The following is a 20778-nucleotide window of genomic DNA, read 5'->3' on the forward strand; positions in this document are numbered from 1 at the left end:
TTATAACTAAAACGCGTAGAAAAAAGATTATTCAGGCATCGCACTGAGCTTCGCCAATGTTGCAAATTGTGATTTTCTTTCTTATTGGCAACAAAATATATCATCTGGTAATTTGTTGGTGACAATAATTTAAGCTGTTTAAACTTAGTCTATACAATCTTGGGTTTGGAGTGGAGAAATTCAAATGCACCATGAAAGGAAGCCACAAACTTGGATATAAAATGCAATGGAATCTATTGTAACATAAATGGATCCCTTGTTCATACTGACAAAACACCTAAACATTGCATTGTTACATCATATTCCTCTTATGCTGATATTTGGCCTGAGTACATGTATACTGTTGATCCACTCAAACAGTCATGATATCTTACTAGCTACAATCGACCAACTTCTGATGACAGGAACAGGAATGGCAGGTCTGGAAATACTATGACGTATTGGAATTTTCTATTCTAGAACATTCCAAGATGATTACGAGACAAAATCTGTTACCAAAATTATAATAATGATGTGGTAAATATTAGGCAGGCTAAGTATTTTTATGGGAGAATTCCAATAACCATTACCCTGACCCAAATAAATATACTCATAGTGATCCTATTATTTAACCAAAACTCGTAGAAATAAATATCAGCTATGTAATATTAGTTTATAATTTGTTTACAAAAATAAAAGTGAATTGATTTTGGATAAGGTCAAACACAAAATACAGTTATAACTTATAATCATGGAGAATAAAACGTACATATGCAAATTAAATTAATGTAACTCAGCATGTGATGTTATACAACGAACAGATAGTGTAACACCATTATAGACAAATAATGGATAGGCCAGGTTGCAAATGCGGTTAAAAAGTGCTTCAACAGCCAAATTCTTCGATGAATCATGGCCCATGTCTGAACAATATAATGTCTTTGAAAATTATGAACTATCTACACTCGTTCTGTGCAAAACCTTACCAAGGACCAAGCAAGTTACACAAGTGGATTGCATCATACTGACAATTTTTCACTCTTGAGTTGGATATATCCACATCAAATGAATGGTGGGTTTTCCAGCACGAAAAAGAAAGCTAAACAATAGATAAGGGTAAGCAATTGCTGTTATTAAATTTTCATTTATTATGGTACTTACTACAGTACAAGTTTTAGTTGTTGTTGTTGTAGGGTTTAATGCCATTTTTCAGCACAAGATAGGCTATACATGGCGGCCAGCATAATTGGTGGAAGAAGAATCCTGGAAAACCCTGGTAAGAACCACTGACCAACGAGAAGCTACTGGCAGGCTTTCTCACGTACCCATGTTAGCCAAGCCTGAGACTCGAACTCACGCAGACAGAGGTGAGATGGCAGTGGTCCGTAACAGTGAGCGCTTTAGACCACTCGGCCACTCAGGGCCCCTACAATTTTTAGTACTTAGTTTTCTAAGGTGTTCCTAACAAGCATTCTGGATAAATTACCACAGGTGTTACACAGTAAATTTAATAGAACATGGACAAGATGTGATCAGTTGCCATCTGAAATTAAAACGTTTTGTGCATAAGACTGACACTATATTGGAATTTTACATTCCAGGACTTGGGCTCATTAAGATTTAATTTTCACCCCTTTCAAATAGTGTTTTATGTATTTTATTTAATTCCTTCTATGACTTATCTTTTCAAACAATAATTCACTGAGTAAATGAAAAATTACAGTTTTCTGCAAGTATTTTTTCTTCAATATTAAGTCTCTGTTGTCACTGATTAGCCTCACTTTTGCTGATCAGCAACTCTGAAATGAAATGTGGCAAACAACTGAACAAACCTTGAATATTTCATCAATCTTAATTGGTCTTACAAATATAAAACTAATACACAGGTTTCATTATACAACATACGCACTGTTGCATCATCAGATCCAGTGGCAAAAGCATCTCCACTTGGGTAGAATCGTACACTGTTGATGTCGGACTCATGACCTTCAAACACCTGTACACAGTCTCCAGTCCTCATGTCCCAAACCACGGCAGTCTTGTCACATCCCTTGAAGTAAACAAACAATTAAAATCAAGAGACTGAGAGTTTTCTTGAAAAGGAGACCTGTACCATCTTGCCTACAATAAAAGTATAAGACGGCACCAGAACATTCTATACAGAACTCTGTGTCTTCTGAATGATAAAAAGAACACGACCTACCTCTGCTTTTCACTCTTTGTGATACCTAACATTGTTTTAAGCCATAATTTTAAGTCTATTTAATATTGTAATAGTTGACTCATAAGGGAAGTAACTTTTCACTCTTTGTGATACCTAACATTGTTTTAAGCCATAATTTTAAGTCTATGTAATATTGTAATAGTTGACTCATAAGGGAAGTAACTTTTCACTCTTTGTGATACCTAACATTGTTTTAAGCCATAATTTTAAGTCTATGTAATATTGTAATAGTTGACTCATAAGGGAAGTAACTTTTCACTCTTTGTGATACCTAACATTGTTTTAAGCCATAATTTTAAGTCTATGTAATATTGTAATAGTTGACTCATAAGGGAAGTAACTTTTCACTCTTTGTGATACCTAACATTGTTTTAAGTCATAATTTTAAGCCTATGTAACATTATAATACCAGTAGTTGACTCGCAAGGGAAGTAACTCAAACATTATTTCCTTTCACTGGGTTGAAAAAAATTAATCAAGATTGATAGAGAAAAGTTTATTTTTTAAAGTGTGACTTATGTACCACAGACTTTTAGCATTGTAATCATTTTATCAATAAAAATGTCTCCTGCAGAATAAAATCTATGTGACAAGTCTGATTATAAAGTATGATTATAATTATACATTCACTACTGCAAACTGAGATCCAGTTCAACATTTTACTGAGTATTATATTCTTTATGGAGGAAGGATAAAAGAAAATCAATACAAACTCAACCTGCATCACCATAAACACTTTTATGTAATATTTAATGCAGCTAATGCAACAGTTATCAAAGTACTGAAAATATTGACAGCTTGGATCAGCAACCCCACTGCATGGCATACCTCGCCCGTTTTCCATGGTCACCAAGTTTTTTCATTTCTGACTAACTTTCCTCATTAAAGAATGTCATGAAGTATATACACCTCTACCTCGATAACTTGCACACATCAGGGTCCAAAAACACAGACTGCACTGTAAGCGAGGGTGCGAGTTACAGAGGGACCTAAAAAAAAAAGCACTAGACATCCATAAAAACCGCTGGGTTGGTGGGGGGGGGGGGGGCCAGGCTGTTTAATGGCTGAATCTTCGTTTTATTATTGAGACAGGCAAAATTGTCAGTAAAACACCTTTTCAGATGAAGTTGTTTGTTATTCTCTATAAATTACATTTATTTTCAAAATGTCCAACGTCTGAAAAATTGATAACATGATTGCAACTGGTTTCAACAACAAAACATGGTTCGTGAAAACATTTGTGTATTACATCACGGCTTTTTGTTTTGTTGATTAGTCTGGTTCCCATAATGATGTACAGTAGTATTTTGCAAAAGTAGGTTCTACGAAGCAGGGAACCAAGCCAACTAATGATGCACTACCAAACAAGATTCCTTTTTATCAAAAACACGCAACATTTATTTCAGGAGACAATCGTCTACATCAAACTAAAAAAAATTTATTTTTCGATCAGTGAAATACTGATGCCATGATTTCATTGCAAGTAATAGTGAAGCTTCTTATCATCCTTGAGGATATCTCTATGTGCGAATTCAGGAATTCTCTGGAACTTGTTTTTCCCACAATAATCCTTATCTGTGAAACGAAGCTCTTTATTTTACGAAGTACCGTATTTTCTGGCGTATAAGTCGATACTTTTTGACTTGAAAGTTTGGTCTTCGTCTTATACTCTGAATCGACTTATATATGGATTGTGTCATTGAAATTGCTTCGACTTATATATGGATTACAGTATCCGGTATGCTACTGACATTGCTCTATAATCGGCATAATCGAAAACAGGTCACATAGAAGTACAAATTCATGTTAAATTACTATGTCAATAAATTGTCATAAACTAATATGACTGCGTTTATATTTGTAAGTTTTGTCATTATTTATTTTGCATTCTGCGTGTTTTTTCTTACTTCTCAAACATAAAATAAAAGAAAACAATTTACCGTACTGGTAAAAACTTCACCGGAAAAAATGTAGTGAATTGTTTCCTAAATCCCAAGAATGATCACTGAATGCTGTATAAATTTTCTCAACAAGAAAAATATGATCTCCATTCCCACGAATGAAACTTACATGAGTCAACACCTGGCAATATTGGACCGTATATATAAGCATAAATTCACACCCAATTTAGGGATTCTTTCACTCCTGTATTTTGAGAAATAAATAAATATTATTAATTATGCAAAACTGTTTTTGTTTTTTGCTATTTCTTGTTGCGGAGTTTAAGTCTCTGCAGCCGTAACACAGATTGATGGCAAAAGGAAAAGATCAATGAGTAAAATGCTGCACTGGCAACATATAATTGTGATTGAGATTTTTTCCATTTGCTTTGTATTTATACGCAGTAGTCGGTACTTCAATGGTTATCAGTTTTCTATGAAGGTTCAGCAAAGCTTTTGTATTGGTATATATAAAAAAAACAAAAAACAACAGAAGGATTAGCCATTCAATTAATTGTATCTGTTCTATTCATGTCTTCAGAAGTTGGTCAGTTGTAGGTATTGTTCGGTAGCATGATTGACTGTATCACAGCATACAGTACTCAGCCCAGATGTCAGCATAAGCAGATTATGATGTAACAATGCACTGTAAAGATGGGGTTATCAATATGAACAAAGGATTGTTTGTGTAACAGATTGATTCCAATGCATTGCTTAGTCAAGTTTGTGGCTTCCTTTCATTCTCCCTTGTAATTTATCCAGTCCAAATCCATAATTATATGTACAAATTAAATAACTAAAAAGTCTTTCGCCAAAAAAATTGCCAGATGGGATATTTTTGTCGCCAATAAGGAAAAAATCACAATTTGCGACATTGGCGAAGCCCAGGACGATCCCTGGGTAAAGGTTATGGTAAAAATTGGAGTCCCAACATCAAAAGTTGCAGTCTCTTCTTTCTTACAGAATCAACACAGACATGAGAGAGAGAGAGAGAGAGAGAGTGAGAGATGAAAAAAAATGTCCGTGTACAAGATCATTCTTTTATTCAGGTCGGTTTTTATTTGTAGCTTTTGCAAAGAGAAAAAAGACGGTATTTTGAGTTACCTGACGATTGTGATAATCCTCATGTATTACAAGCCTACAATATTCCACTATCAATAAACACCTCTAAATCAACAATTCATTCTTGTTTTAATTATGATGTACATTGTCACAACAACCACATGGCTATACAGTGTTATTTACACGGTAATTAAACATGCTTAGCGCTTTGGCTGTAATTGAAACCAGACTGAGGGCAAGAATCGACAGAATAGGTCAAATCAGCGAGGCTGCCAGTAGGGAAATGAAGCTTTTTTTAGGGAAATGAAAATCTGTCAACATTTTATTGAAGTCATTGTACATACAAAATTTGTTATAAGGACAAGAGATCATACCCATTACTTTGTATTCGAACTCGCCGATAAAGATAATAGTGGGGTATATCATTGAATAGATTAGTAATAAAATGTTAATTATATCCAAGTCCAAACAGAACAAACACTTAAAAAATAGTATATATATATATATATATATATATATATATATATATATATATATATATATATATATGTACACAAATTGATTTAACGGAGTCCGTGACTTTCAAACTTACGATAGAAAATGACAAGTTTGTATAAGTTACGTTCGTAACTACAGGTAATAAAATGAACTACAACATGGATGTGCTTTCAATTATAATAAAACAAGCATGGACTGTTTATTCAGCTGTGTCAATTGACAACAAAATATAGCAGTTCAGAAGTAAAATCAGAAGCATGTTAGCATCGGTAATGCAATTTCACGATTGCCGGTAATATGGAATATCATACAACGATACCATCAATATTCATGCAACCGGAAGTTACTAGTATAAAATACAAAGCCAAGTTATTGACCTGGCCTCGTCTTATACTCCGAATCGACTTATATATGGACGAAGGATGGAAAATTTACAAAATTGGTCAATTCGACTTATACTCCACATCGACTTGTAGGCCAGAAAATACGGTACTCATTTTGCTTGGTTGCCTTGCTATCTTTAATCACAATTATGACTAAGTAGGTGAATTTAAGGTAGATTAATTAGATTACATACACAATAAAATTTATCTGTGTTTGACTGATCAACTGAAATGAGTTACCCGATGTACAACCAGAGCCACTGTTTCTTAAACATGTAGGATTTGCATGCCTTTTAACTTCTTTTTTTATTCCACTTCCTTTATTTGATTCAAAAGACATAAAAACCATGAATAATATAAAAGGAGCCTTAGTGCACCAATACAACAAATGCTTCTGCTAGTACAATATCAAAACACGGTGGGCACTTAATTAGGTTCTCAAAGAAATGCTCACGGTCATAGCTGTTACAGTAGATTGACACATTTTAAGTTTAATTACAAGAGGACACATTGCATTTATGATGATTACACTTAAAAGGAACTAAAAGATAGAACCAGATCACAAATTTCAACTGATAATTTTTAAAAATTTAATTGGTAAGTGACATTTTTATTTATGAAATGTCCTTGAATATCATTAATTGCGGTTTACTAATGTCATTTGAAAAGAAAATGTAACAAATTATTTTACATCTTATTGAAAGTTGATATTTCATAATGTTGATTAAAATGTCCAGGTCCTATCTATAATTTACGATGATAAAACGAGCGATACATCAAAGTTTCAGTTACCAATCTTGATCATGATTTTCTTCAAGTTCAACAAATTGTGATACATTTTTTAGCATTTTCTGGTTTAAAAAATGGGATCCATGCCTGACCCTGCGTTATAAGCAGGTTCGTGAGTTTTCAGGTCACGAGTTATCGAGGAAGTGGTGTATGACAAAAAAGTCAGTAAAATTATCTTTCTAAATATGTATTAACTATCAGTTTATTTATTTGGATTTACAATTTATTGCTGGCTGAGATGTAATTATAATCTCCTTACAGAAGTAAATGTTCAGTGACTGGTGCGCAATGTGTCATTCATTTGGAAAATTATGCAACTGGATTAATGACCGCCCTCCTCCTAGTAAAAAAAAAAACAAGCTGGCTGACTCTCTCTTTTTGGAGCAGTTTCCGAATCTCCTGGACTATGGAAATTCGATAGGTGGCAACGTGGTTATTCCTGGAGATTTCAACTTTCACTTTGTCTGTCCCGGAAACCAAAATACATCAAAACTCATAGATTCCATTAATGTTTTCAACCTGAAACAGTCAGTTAACCAACCCACCCATAAACACGATCACATTTTAGACTGGATTCTTCATAGACCTGATGATAACATTCTACGGTCCTCCCTGGTATCCCATGACCTTGCGACAGATCACCTCTGCATTATATGCCATCTTGACGTATCAGTCCCTAACCCTCCACCTTTATCTGCTACTTAGAGAAACCGCCGTATGATAAATAGAACCAAACTAATGCACGACATTCAAGCTAACTTAACAACTTGCTTACCTCCTACTGCAGAACAACTCGATAACTGCCTGTGTTCATTGCTCGACAAACATGCACCAGCTACCAAGTGCAGAGTATCAATTCAAAAGTGTTCTCCATGGTATAGCAGTGTTTGGGACCAGCTTCACACTGCTAAAAGAGACCGCCGTAAAGCTGAGAGGCTTTGGCTTTCCACCAGACTCACTATTCATAAGCAATTCATAAGCAAATCTATGAAGCCTCTAAGAAAAATGTCACAAATATAGTCCATGCAGCGTAATCAGCCCACTACACTACTAAGATCATGGAAAGTTCCAGCTGCAAAGAGCTTTTCGAGATTACTAACAAGCTAATGTCAAGGAACAAATCTACACCACTTCCAACTACCTTCTCTCCAGTTGACCTTCCAGACATGTTTGCAAATTTCTTCCGTGACAAAGTACAAACCATTAGAGATAAACTTGACACCACAATTTCAATTGACTCATCACCAAACAGTTGGGATACAGAATCTGAGCAGCAACAATTAGCAGCATTTGAACCTGTCTCTATGGATTTCGTACGTACAATCATGATGAAGAGTGCACCAAAGTCATGTGAACTTGATCCAATTCCAACATCACTGCTGCTTGAGTGCTTAGATCCAGTATTGCCTTCACTAACTGATGTTATTAATACCTCTCTCTCATCCGGGGAATTCCCATCATTTTTCAAAACTGCCATTGTAAAGCCTCTGCTGAATAAACCAACACTAGACCATAACGATTTAAAGAACTACCACCCAGTTTCTAATCTCCCATTCATATAAAAAATCTTAGAAAAGGTTGTTCTATCCCAACTTGTATCTCATCTAAATTCAAACAGTCTTTTTAGCAATGTACAATCTGCATATCGCACTTGCCACAGTACTGAACTACTCTTCTTAAAGTAGTTAATGACATTTTATCTGCGTTGGATAGCGGAAAGATTACAGTCCTCACCCTCTTTGATTTGTCTGCAACATTTGACACAATAGATCATGATATATTACTTCACCGTCTCCAGCATGTATTTGGCATTCATGATACAGCCTTACTGTGGTTCAAGTCCTATTTGATCAACAGGACACAGATTGTATCTGCAAATGGAATACACTCCAGCCCAGTTGATCTATGTTGTGGTGTTCCACAGGGGTCTGTTCTTGGACCTGTTCTATTCATTCTGTACACTCAGTCGCTCTCAAGTGTCATAGATCATCATCCAATGTCTCACCAATTGTACGCTGATGACACCCAAATATACAAATCTAGCCACCCAACTGAAGTTGATGCTACCATCCAAGGTGAAGAGAGGTGATTTCTGATGTGAAATCATGGATGATATGTAACAAGTTCCAGATGAATGATGATAAAACTGAGGCCATTCTGATCACAACATAAAGACTTTCTCATTCATGTCCTTTACCTCAAACAATAAATATCAGCAGCACCAACATTAAATTCACACAATCAGTATGAAACCTAGGTGTTACTCTGAACAGTACTCTCACATTGCACCAACATGTCATGAACATATGCAAGGCTGCATATCTTGAGCTGAGACGCATCAGCTCAATTCGCAAATATCTTTCAGTTGATGCCACTAAAACACTTGTGTGTTCATTAGTACTTTCAAGACTGGACTATTGTAAGTCAATTCTGTCTGGTTCATCTCAATATCTGCTCCAGAAACTTCAAAAAGTTAAAAACACAGCTGCTTGGATCATACTTAGAGTACCACAATCAGAGCATACGTCCTGGCTGCTCTGTACCCTAGACTGGCTATCCATTCATTTCAGAATCAAACACAAAATTTGTTCTCTGTGCTACGTTTCACTGTCAGACTCTAGTCCAACATATCTATCTGACCTCACCCATGTGTACACACCAGCAAGATACTTACGCTCCTCTTCTGACAATCGTATACTCATTATTCCCACTATGAAAACAATGTCATATGGACAGCGTTCTTTTGCATACCAGGGCCCAGCAACGTGGAATGAATTTCCCACTGAACTTAGACACAAAGACACAGTGATTACATTCAAGGGGGCTCTCAAAACTCACTTATTTCGACTGCAAGAACAAACTTAAAGACCTACTAATGTTTCCTACCATAAATATTCTCAGCATGTTTTTTAATGTTTTCTAATTTCATGGTGTTTGTTTTTGTAATCATAGCGTTATATGTTTTTTATCTTATAGGTGTTGTCTAATGTTGTAAAACACTTACAGCTTCTGAAGATTAAGCGCTATACAAAGTCCTCATTATTATTATTATTCATGAAAATTTCCAGCAAACAGAAAAATGAATGATAGTTAGTGCAGAGTATGAAGAATTAAAGTAAAATGCACTAAGCTGAAAATAATTTGATTTAAATTAAACAACAGATCAAAAGCAATTCTCCAAATAAATAAATATTCTTCACATACCATTAGATTCTGGACATTCTCATCTTTAATTTCAAATATAAAATAGTTATTGCAATGGAGATTAAGTGTGCTGGATCTTGCTTCCAAGCATGGGTCACATCATTTCATGAAAATATTGGCTAAGGACTTTGTAAGGACTTTATAAGGAAAATGTCTTGAATGTAAGGACCAAACATTGTCACAACTGAGCTGATTCTGTACCACCACACCTGGATTCTTTCAAGGTATTTCAATTGGTATATGGACTTCCATTTCCTGTTTCTAGTGAGTTCTTTGTTTATCATTCAATAAACAAAAAAATGTTAGTAATTGTCACAATGAAGCTGATATGACTTATGAAAAAATTACAAACATAAAAATGACTTTTAATGAATTTTCATTTTATTTAAATGTAAGCATTTTTCCAGCCTTACAAGAGTTTAATAAAAAGTAAGCAATTTCCCATATATAAAGACTAGTAAGAACCATGTCAAAGGTAAGAAATATCTGAGTTTGTCAACTTTACCAATCATGCGATGTATATGCCATCCTGAATATTTTATATTGTAAACAACTGTTTGTAACCTGTAGTTTAACACTATATTGATCAATAAATGACTTACAGCTAACAAATAAAAGAATCTTAATTTATTTATAGCATTTATTCATTTATTTTAAATGCAGTCTTTTCTTTTGCAAATATGATGAGACAACCATTCTTCAAAACCATTCAAAATTGCAGTTAATATATAAAAAACGGGGGGGGGGGGGGTTTAGGGAACTGGGCTGTTTAATGACTGAATCCTTATTTTACAATCACGTCGATAATAATTTTTAATAACATGCTTTTTTCTAATGAATTTGTTCATTATTCTGTTTAAATAACATTTATTTTCAATATATTCAACATATGAAAGATCGTTCCAACTGGTTTGAACAACCATCACATGTACACAAAAAATCTGTATATTACATCTCTGTCTTTTGTTTTCTTGATGAGTCTGGTTCCCGTAGTGGTGTTTAATAGTATCCTGCCAAATGGGGAGTCCAAAAGCAGGGAACTAGACTAACTGTTGATACACCACCAAACAAGATTCCTTTTTTCAAAAACACGTGACATTTATTTCATGACACGTCTATGTCGAAACTCATTTTTTTTATTGTTCAATTAGTACAATATTGAAGTAGTAATGAAATTTCTTATCATCCCTGAGGATATCTCTAAGTGCCAGTTCAAGAATTATCCGAAACTCGGTTGTCCACAATGGTCTGTGAAATCTAGCTCTTTATTTTAAAAAGTATTCATTTTGCTTGGCTGCCTTGTTATCTTTGATCACAGTTATGAAAGAGTCGATTAATTTAAGGTGGTTCATGTTACATACACAATAACATTTATAACAGTGTTCAATTGATCAAATGAAGTGAGTTCACCCCACATACGATCAAGGCCACTAGATTTTAAGTTAGTAGGATTTTCGTGCCTTTCAACTTTTCTTTTATTCTACCTCCTTTTTTTATTATTCAAAAGACATAATTAACGTGATAATACAAAGGAGGCCAGCTTTTAATTCAGTGCAACAATACAACATATACTTCCTCAAGTCAGTTATCAAAACAATGTCAGCACTTAATTAGGTTCTCAGAGAAATGCTCGCGGACATAGCTGTTACGGTGGATTGATGCTATTTACGTTTAATTACAAGAGGACACATTGCATTTATGACGATTACACTTAAAAGGAACAAAAAGAGAACTAGAACACAAATTTCAATTGCTAAAAAAATTATTCAATTTGTACTTATTTATTAAAGTACTGCCTCCACTCGGTGTAAGTGACATTTTCATTGTGATTATGTGACCCTCATACGGGTATCTAATTTGCGTCTTACTTAGATTGTATAACCTTTTCCTATAGAGAATTTAGTTAGTTGGGCATTTTGACACTAAAAGGTGTTTTGTTGTGACCAGTTGATTTTAAATTTTATTTTATGGAATTATTATTTCTTTTCCCAATAATATTTTAGTGCTCGTACAGAAATCTTGGACAAAGACAATTATTGAAATTTTATTCAGATTTCAAAAACCAGAATATTATTGTCTGTGGATCAACAAAGAACTGTTGACACGTTGATACTATACTGGCTATAGTACACATCATCACCTTCCAATTTGGATTTTCATCGGGACTTGAACTCAAATTCATTAGAACATTTTAATACTAGGACTTATTTTTAATTCTTAGGTTATTCTCAAATTATTTTTGGATTTGATTCTTAAAACCAAGTTCTTTTTTTCATTTTTACCGTGTCTTTCTAGGGAAATAAATTATTTGTTAAATTTTACAAAGCTTGTTGTCTTCACTCTTTTTCTGTAACTGTTTATTAGAGCCTAAACACTGTAACTATATATTTTATTTCTTGATTCGTTAAGGAAGCGTTTGCCTCAGATATCATATTTTCTGGCAAGTTAAATGAATTCATCTATTTTCAAAAGGTCTCATTGTTCCTGGGTAAGATTTGAAAGAAAGATCTCTACTTTTGATGACATTATAAAAAAGCTGCTGATTTCACTAAAGATTTCTAAAATGAAAAATAATGCTTGGGATTTAAAAAAATTCAAAAACATGGGGAATTTGAATTTAAAAAAAAGTTTTCTGAAATATTTAGCCAAAATTCATATATCCCAGATGAGACCCCAATTTTCTTTGTTACATGTTTAGGCTCTTACAAAACATAACAAGAAAAAAGTGAAGAAAAAATGCTTTGTAAAATTAAACAAATAATTTATTTCCCTACAAAAACAAGGTAAAAATGAATAAAAAGAACTTATGGTTTTACAAATCAAATCCAGAAATAATCAAAGAATTAAAACAATAGAAGTCCTAGTAATAAATAGTCTTAATGAAACTGAGTTTGAATCCCAATGAAATCCTAAATGGAAGGCCATGACATATGCAGTGGTCAGCATCTTACTGACGTGTCAACAGGTCTTTGTTGAATCACAGAAAAATAATACTCCAGTGTTTGAATTCTGTGTAAATTTGGATAACTGTCCTTGTCCAAGAATTAACTTACAGCACAAGTATTTCCTGGGGAAAATAATCTCTTGGAATCCAAATAATTTGAAGAAAACAAAATAATTAGCCTCAAAACTGGTCACAACATAAAACACTTGGACATCTCAAGTGTTACGGCAAGTAATGACTATTCTTTCTCAAAACATTAATAATAAAATCTAGCTACGATGCAAAACGGATGCCTGGATGTGGGTCAATCCCCTGGAAAACCTAATTAATACATGTTATTTATCATGTACTCCATGTATGGCCTCAATTTCACTTATTAATCTTACTCTGAGAAAGAATAAAAAAAATTGAAAAAAATTGTTTACATTAACTCTTACTGGTTCTAAATCAAGGTCAGGAACTAGGTCAGCATTAGATACAAAGTTTCTATTATTAGTTGTTTATGAAAACAGCTAGGTCAAACAGAACTGAACTGGATTTCTGGACAATGTCAAATCCAGTAAATAAAGTTACATTACAACAGCATGTAATGGAATAAAAAAAAAATTTTAAACCAACAAACGAACAAACAATTAAATTAAATCAACTATAAATTAAATCAAATATACACAACAAAAGAAAGAGAACTAATATCTAACTCTTTTTAAATAAGCAAATAGTTGAGTCTCTTTATGGTTACAAATGTCAACTACACTGTAAAACATAAAATCTACTGGTTGCAACAGCTCAGTCATCAGACTGACTTGCTGGCCAAACTGACTTAGCCTATTTCATGAGAAAACAAACCAGCTTAAGGGAATATATAAACCCCATGCCAACAAAGAACAGCAATTAAATGAGTAAAGTTAATTACAAAACTGGCAAGGTATAATGATGATACTGTAGACAAGAGAACATGTGGCCAACTGTTATTTCAATCACTTAGTTCAATTTTGAAGTAACATATTGACTAACTGCAAGACATGATAAAATTTTCTTCTTTCCACCTGTAACTGCTTCTGTCAGATGTCACAAATATTACAGCTATTCAATTTTACATATGCCATCCTATTACAATTTGTGTAGGATATACAAAAGGTCATCAAAATCTAACAGCAATATTGGCCAACAATGTACGAACCATCTTTTGTGATATGATCCTTATTTGTCCATTTATATCAAGTCCAGTCATCGCCAAATACTTATCTGATAAAAACATTTAAAATAAATAAATACTGTATAAATGATGTCTTACCCCTGAGACAAAAAGATTCCCTGTCTCACAAGGTGAGAGATCCAGACTCATTACATCACCAGCATGGCCGTGGAAACTCTGGATCAGCTGACTACTCTCAACATCCCATAATGCACAGGTACTATCTCCACTTCCCGTTAAAATCTAAGTGAAACAACCATATATATATATATATATATATATATATATATATATATATAAAATCTAAGTGAAACAACCATATATATATATATATATATATATATATATATATATATATATATATATATATATATATATATATATATATATATATATTCCCACGAAAAAGAACATATATTCCAATCTTCAATTCCAGTTTCTCATTTGCATCAATTCTTGTACATTTAAATAGCTGTTTCTCATTTACATCTTTTCTTATACATTAATACCTAAGAGGGACCCCATGTGGCTGAGTGGTCTAAGACATCCACCTCTACAGACCACTGACATCTCACTTCTGTTCATGTGGGTTTGAGTCTTAGTCACAGCCGAAGTGGGTATGTGAGAAAGTTTGCCAGTGGCTTCCCATGGGACAGTGGTTCTTCCCAGGGTTTTTCCAGGTTCTTCCTCCACCAAGTATACTGGCTAACATGTAGAGCGTATCATGTGCTAAAAAATGGTGTTAAACCCATAACAACAATCAATACCTGAGGACAAGTAAAACTACAGCAACTGTAATGGCTTGCAACCACAATTCTCTATATTTTATATTGCATATTCCTCCTATTCACCCCACCTCCCAACAGTAACCAGGCATCATAACACAAAATCTGTCACATATGGTGTCTATTCCTATGATGGAATATAAATTAAATAGAAAAATAAAAGTGAACATTCTTTTTAAGATCAGACCTTTTACCCTTCCAAGGGATACCAGGGATAGGAGCCAAGGATGACACTCTTGCTGATGGTTACTTCAAAAACAACATACCTAACTATAAAATTTGTTGAATTTCCACATTGCATTTAGGAGATTTTATAATAAACAGATCAACAAACAAATGGAGAGAGGGTATCATCATATTACCAATCAATATATAATATAATATTAATTTCTGACAAATATATATGAATTCACCTGACCTGGTGTATGTTTACCTATCCTTTCATTATATATCAAAGAAGAATTTCCATGTTTCTTTGTCAGTGAAACATTTGTATACACAAATCATCTTAATACACGATATTTCAATTATTATTGATACCACTAAAATCCTTATGCAGCTCCATACATGTACCTAGATTTACTAGCATTAAAAAAGATGTCCAAATGAGCCTAGAAATATCACTCACCTTGCTTACATAACCATGCTTGACCACTTCATCAAACATGTTTTATGTAGCATTATAAGAATATTCTTTGAAAACTACATCCCAAACTTTTATATGATGTTGATTTTATCTATTTTACTATAGCATATCTTGATTAAACAATAATTTAAAATATAATGGCAGAATTCTCTTGCTCAAAACTGAAGCACATCCAAGATCTTGATGATATAAACACCATCTACCAAGTTACCAAGAAATAATAGTCCCTTGATCTAGAAAGGTAACAAGCTCAGCTAATCAAATGCAAGGTTTCTCATTAATGTACACTGATCTCACTTATTACAGAACTTGTCGATGACAATATTAATAGAAGCTTATGGTGAAGCATAATCAAACTGGAGTTTGGTCTCTAGATTGGTAACAAGCTCATCCAATCATAATACAAGATTACTTGTTAATATGCGTAGGTCTTGCTCAGAATCAATCTAATCCAACATCTTGATAATATGAGACTATTTAGCATCCAAGATGTTGGATTAGTTTGATCAGAAATATTGCTACTAGATTGTTGACAAGCTCAGTCAATCAGATGCAAAGTAACATGATTGATATGCATAAATTTCACTCTGAATCATACTCAACTAGGACCTGATGACAGGCCTGTTTACCAAATCTGATCAAAATCATATATAAAATAAATTCTCTAGCATGGTCAAAAAAATATCCATGTGAAAGATTAAATGATTAACTAAGGACTGGACTTGTTCATAACAGAACTCATCCAACATCTTGATATTAGCTTATTTAGCTGGCATGATTACAACTGGGTCAGAAATACAATCTCTGAAGTGGCAAGAAGCTCAGCCAATAATACGCAAGATCACCTGCTAAAATGCGAAGATTTTTACTCATAAGAAAAAGCATAGATTGATGATATAAATGTAAAGTGTGATCTCTCTATAACATTGTGGCTGTGATGCATAGAACCCGACCTAATTATAGACAGAACCGTGTTATTACCAACCAAGTCAGTTTTATATTAAATTATAGCCAGGTGGAGTGGGGATGGGTTGGGGTGTAATAAATGAAGGCACAAACATACATGCTTTTGATTAAATGAAGATAAACAAGTCTGAAAAACACTAGTAACTAACATCTTACATTTGTGAAGTACAATCCATAATCCGTTAAGTACTGTACATGTAAAGAATAAATCCATGAATTCGAGTATAGATCACATGTTATAAACTTCCTGTATGGCTTACATCCATTAGAAAACACAAATAAAACATATATATATTTGGAAGTCTACTTTTGATCTGTATTCAACAATTCACTATAACTGTCACCAGAAACACGTGGCTATAGCTGTTTACATGCTACATGTGTATGTACTTAAATTGGCCTAGATTCTGGTCAGCTGGAGACAGCTATCATCTTGCTGAGGCTATCCAGGGGATGAGGCTATTCATAGGGAAATGAAAATGTGAACAAATTAAAAAGTTTAACAAACATCATTGCAAGATACACCATTTTCAATTAACCTGATGGCCATATATATATGATTTCAAAATATTCAAAATTTAAGCTGCCGTTGGTAGCAACCATAAGCATTATTTATTTTCCTGCAGAAATGAAACTTTCACAGCACAATTAACGTGTTCCAGTCACTTTGGAAAATGCATCAATTTATAATTTATTTAAACTTGGTGCTGGCTTTCTTTGATGAAAGGTTCTTTCTTTTTACTGAAGATGTAGTCGGCTTTCTTTTATGAAGAGTGTACATGTTATTGAAGTTACATTAAAAGACAGCTTTGGAGGACCAAACAAATATCAGTTTCTTATTGCAAGATCAAATAATTGTAGAACATTGTTGAGACTGAACTTTTTCATTTGCTTAGTACATGTATTTATGCAGAATGATTGGTGCTCTAAACATAATCAGTTTTCTTGAAGTTCCAGCAGAACTATTTTTTTGGGGGGGTACATTTTAAAAACAAAAGGAATCAGCCTTTGTTTGGTCGATTGTAACTGTTACTGTTCCTGCCTTCAAAGGTTGGTTGATTGTAGCTAGTCCCAGTAGCATGACTCCTGGATAGACCAACAAGTAGATCTCTGTTTTGTTTCTTTTTGGGGTTTTTTAAATAGGTTTTTTACTTTTCAGGTAGCAGAATGATGTTGCCTTGCATCAGAAATGTTTTATAAAAAATCCTATCATACGATGAATATACAGGTATTTTGTTCTGTCGGGGATTACTACAGAAAATGTGTGTTCTGAAGGTTTTATTTATGTGGGTGAAAAGAGGAGTTCACTACCATCTACATTCAGTGGTCAGTCTAAATAAATATATTAATTACCAGAGAGCAACCAATAGTCCAAGTCTGAAAGATCCAGTATGAGACAGTGCCTCCCCTAGTTGATCTCCACTACCAGAAATGTCAACAACAAAAATGCATCTCAAATCATACAATGCTCATACCAGATGTCAGAATAAGAGAATTATGATATAACATTATTAAGATGGTTTGTTAATATGAACAAAGAATTTGTATATGTAACAACAGATACAAATTCCAGTGCATTATATATCAAATTCATGGCTTCCTCTCATGGTGCCTCTGAATTTCTTCATTCCAAACCCACTTCAAATCTGGCTTCAAGTGTGGTAATAAACTTGCTACACAATTTGCTACAGGTTATTCCAGAAAAACTAAACCCTATTTAGTTGGTTCTGTGTACAGACCCTAATCATCACAGATTAATTGGTGTGAATACTTCAGACTCCAAATAGATCAAATTTCAAGAGAAGAAAATGAATTTCACATTCTAGATGATATAAACAGAGACCTTAGGTGAGGGTTATTATGGTTGGGGTGTGGTGCTCCCAAGATTTTATGTAAACTATTATGGAAGTCCCACCCAGGCTCGAGTTGGGTTGGAAGTTAAAATAGTGAAAGATAGATGTTAAGCTCTGAGCCCCCAGTCAGCAATGCCAATGGTTAAATGATTGAATATACAAAAAGTGAAGTTCAAAGAATAACAATTTAATGACAATTCAATAATCAAATGATTAAAATTTCCCAAGTACTCTCCTTCTGCTCGACCCTGTGATAGCCTATTCCATCAGTTGATTAATGGTGTTAGATAGCGATGTAATTTGGATTTTTAACGTAGCTTTAACAATTTTTCAGTCATATTGCTATGATGTCTGCAATGTGGCAGTTTATAGTGATGTCTAGCACTGGGGTATCATGCCACAGACATGTAGCATAATGTCCCACCCAGTCACATTATTCTGACACCAGGCCGACCAGTCCTAACACTAACCTCTTAATGCTGAGTGCCAAGCGAGGCAGCTTTTAGTACCATTTTTGTAAGTCTTTGGTATGACTCGGTCCGGGATCGAACCCACGACCTCCCACATCCAAGGCTGATGCTCTAACCACTAGGACACTGGAGCAGTAAGGTGCAGTATTCTTCTCATCTTTGTATTCTTCTCTCCTATTCCTGAAATTCTTTTTCTTCCTCCTGACTTCCTCCAAATTCCTTCTCCACCTAGACTTCTCTATACTCCTCCTCCTTGACTCCTTTTCCTCCTCCTCCTCGACAATCTCCCCTGACTAGACTTGTCGACTATGACTGTTCTGCTAGTCTCACTTCTGTCTCCCTCTTAGAGACTCGGGACCTACCTGAACTGGAAGTTTTGTCTCCCCAAAAGCTTCCTTTATGCAGCTTTGTATATCCTTAGAATCTCATCTCAAAGTTTTACTGCCAAATTACGAATGGCTTCCTCTGAGTAACCCAATCTTGCTCAGCAATCTTCCTAGGCAAGTCTAAATTTTTGCTTGCTAGTTAGAAGTTACAATTCGGATTGAAATTGTTATCACACCTTCCATCTCAATTCCGATGGGGTGTCATTGACCCAATCCAATCAAACTTAGCATACAATGTCCTTCTTGCTGTCTGTCCACGTGGAGACAGATTTATAACACGACCTGGTTCCTCAAGATTCCTCTGATCTTACGACAAAGCTGTAACACATAGGTGGGAAGTCGTGCTATCTAACGCCTGTGCCGATTCAAGATACCAGATGGTTAAATGATTGATCTTCTCTCTGGTCACAGTAACCTTGCATAAGAGATTAACTCTAGCCTGCAGCAATGTTCAGACATCAAAACATGGCTTGTAATAATACCTTAGTTTATACACGACTTACAAACTGGGGCTGAGCAAACGTGACAACTGCATTTAAGACCAGCTAAATATAGTAAGAAGTGCTTGAGTGCAAAATCACATGTCGTTATGATCATTCCTAAAAGTTATAAGATTTTCAAGATGGTCACCCATGTTATCACTCTGAAAATCTGAATGGCAACAATTTTATTCAGTACCAACTAGATATCACAAAAGTCTTTTAATAAAAACCATATGTCACAATAATTACATACCTATTCAGAAGAAGCAGCTATAACAAGATAACATGTCAATTATAGCAGCCAGATCAATACATTTTAGGACCAGTTAGACATCATAAGAAGTCTTTCTGTGAAAACCCCATCCAAGATGGCCACCATGCTGGCTATATATCGCATTATACTGGCATCTTTCCATTTAGTACAAACCATAAATAAGAAGTACTTTTGGTGAAAAGAGGAGAAGTAACAATATAAAAATTTGGTGGCCATGCTGAAGGTATGATTGGGACCATTTTCATTTAGTACCATGCCATCCCAAGTAAATATGACCCTCCCTTTAAGAGGGCAAGTGATAGCAAACTTTTCAAGATGTCCAAAATGGTGGCCATATTACATTGATACCATTTTCATTTAGGACTAATTGGTCATCATGTGAAGTCTTTTAGTGAAAACCCTAAACTGACATAACAATCCATCCAGGAAGAGTGTGTGTGTTTTTTTGATTTTTAATGCAGCTTTAACAATTTTTCAGGCATAATGCAATAATGTCTGCAGTTTATAGTGATGTCTAGCACTGGAACATCATGCTGCAGACATGTATCATGATGTCCCACCCAGTCACATTATCCTGACAACGGGCCGACCAGTCCTAACACTAACCTAATGCTGAGCGCCAGGCGAGGCAGCTGTTCGTACCATTTTTTTAAAGTATTTGGTATGACTTGGCTGGGATTTGAACCTTGGGTTGCTGA

General features: G+C 34.4%; 1 protein-coding gene across 1 annotated transcript in view; it reads right to left on the reverse strand.

Moving 5' to 3' along the window:
• The window catches only part of LOC149770176 (guanine nucleotide-binding protein subunit beta-5-like), a 99236-nt gene that overhangs the window by 31031 nt on the left and 47427 nt on the right, over positions 1-20778 (reverse strand). The window contains exons 6-7 of the mRNA XM_089949278.1: positions 14318-14461; positions 1889-2029 (exon numbers count right to left, since the gene is read on the reverse strand). Of these exons, the coding sequence (XP_089805404.1) occupies positions 1889-2029; positions 14318-14461 (285 nt within the window). The remainder of the gene's footprint in view (positions 1-1888; positions 2030-14317; positions 14462-20778) is intronic.

Source organism: Sinohyriopsis cumingii, unplaced genomic scaffold, assembly GCF_028554795.1.
Source record: "Sinohyriopsis cumingii isolate HCF-2022 unplaced genomic scaffold, ASM2855479v2 utg002530l, whole genome shotgun sequence".
In the NCBI taxonomy this organism is placed as follows: domain Eukaryota; kingdom Metazoa; phylum Mollusca; class Bivalvia; order Unionida; family Unionidae; genus Sinohyriopsis; species Sinohyriopsis cumingii.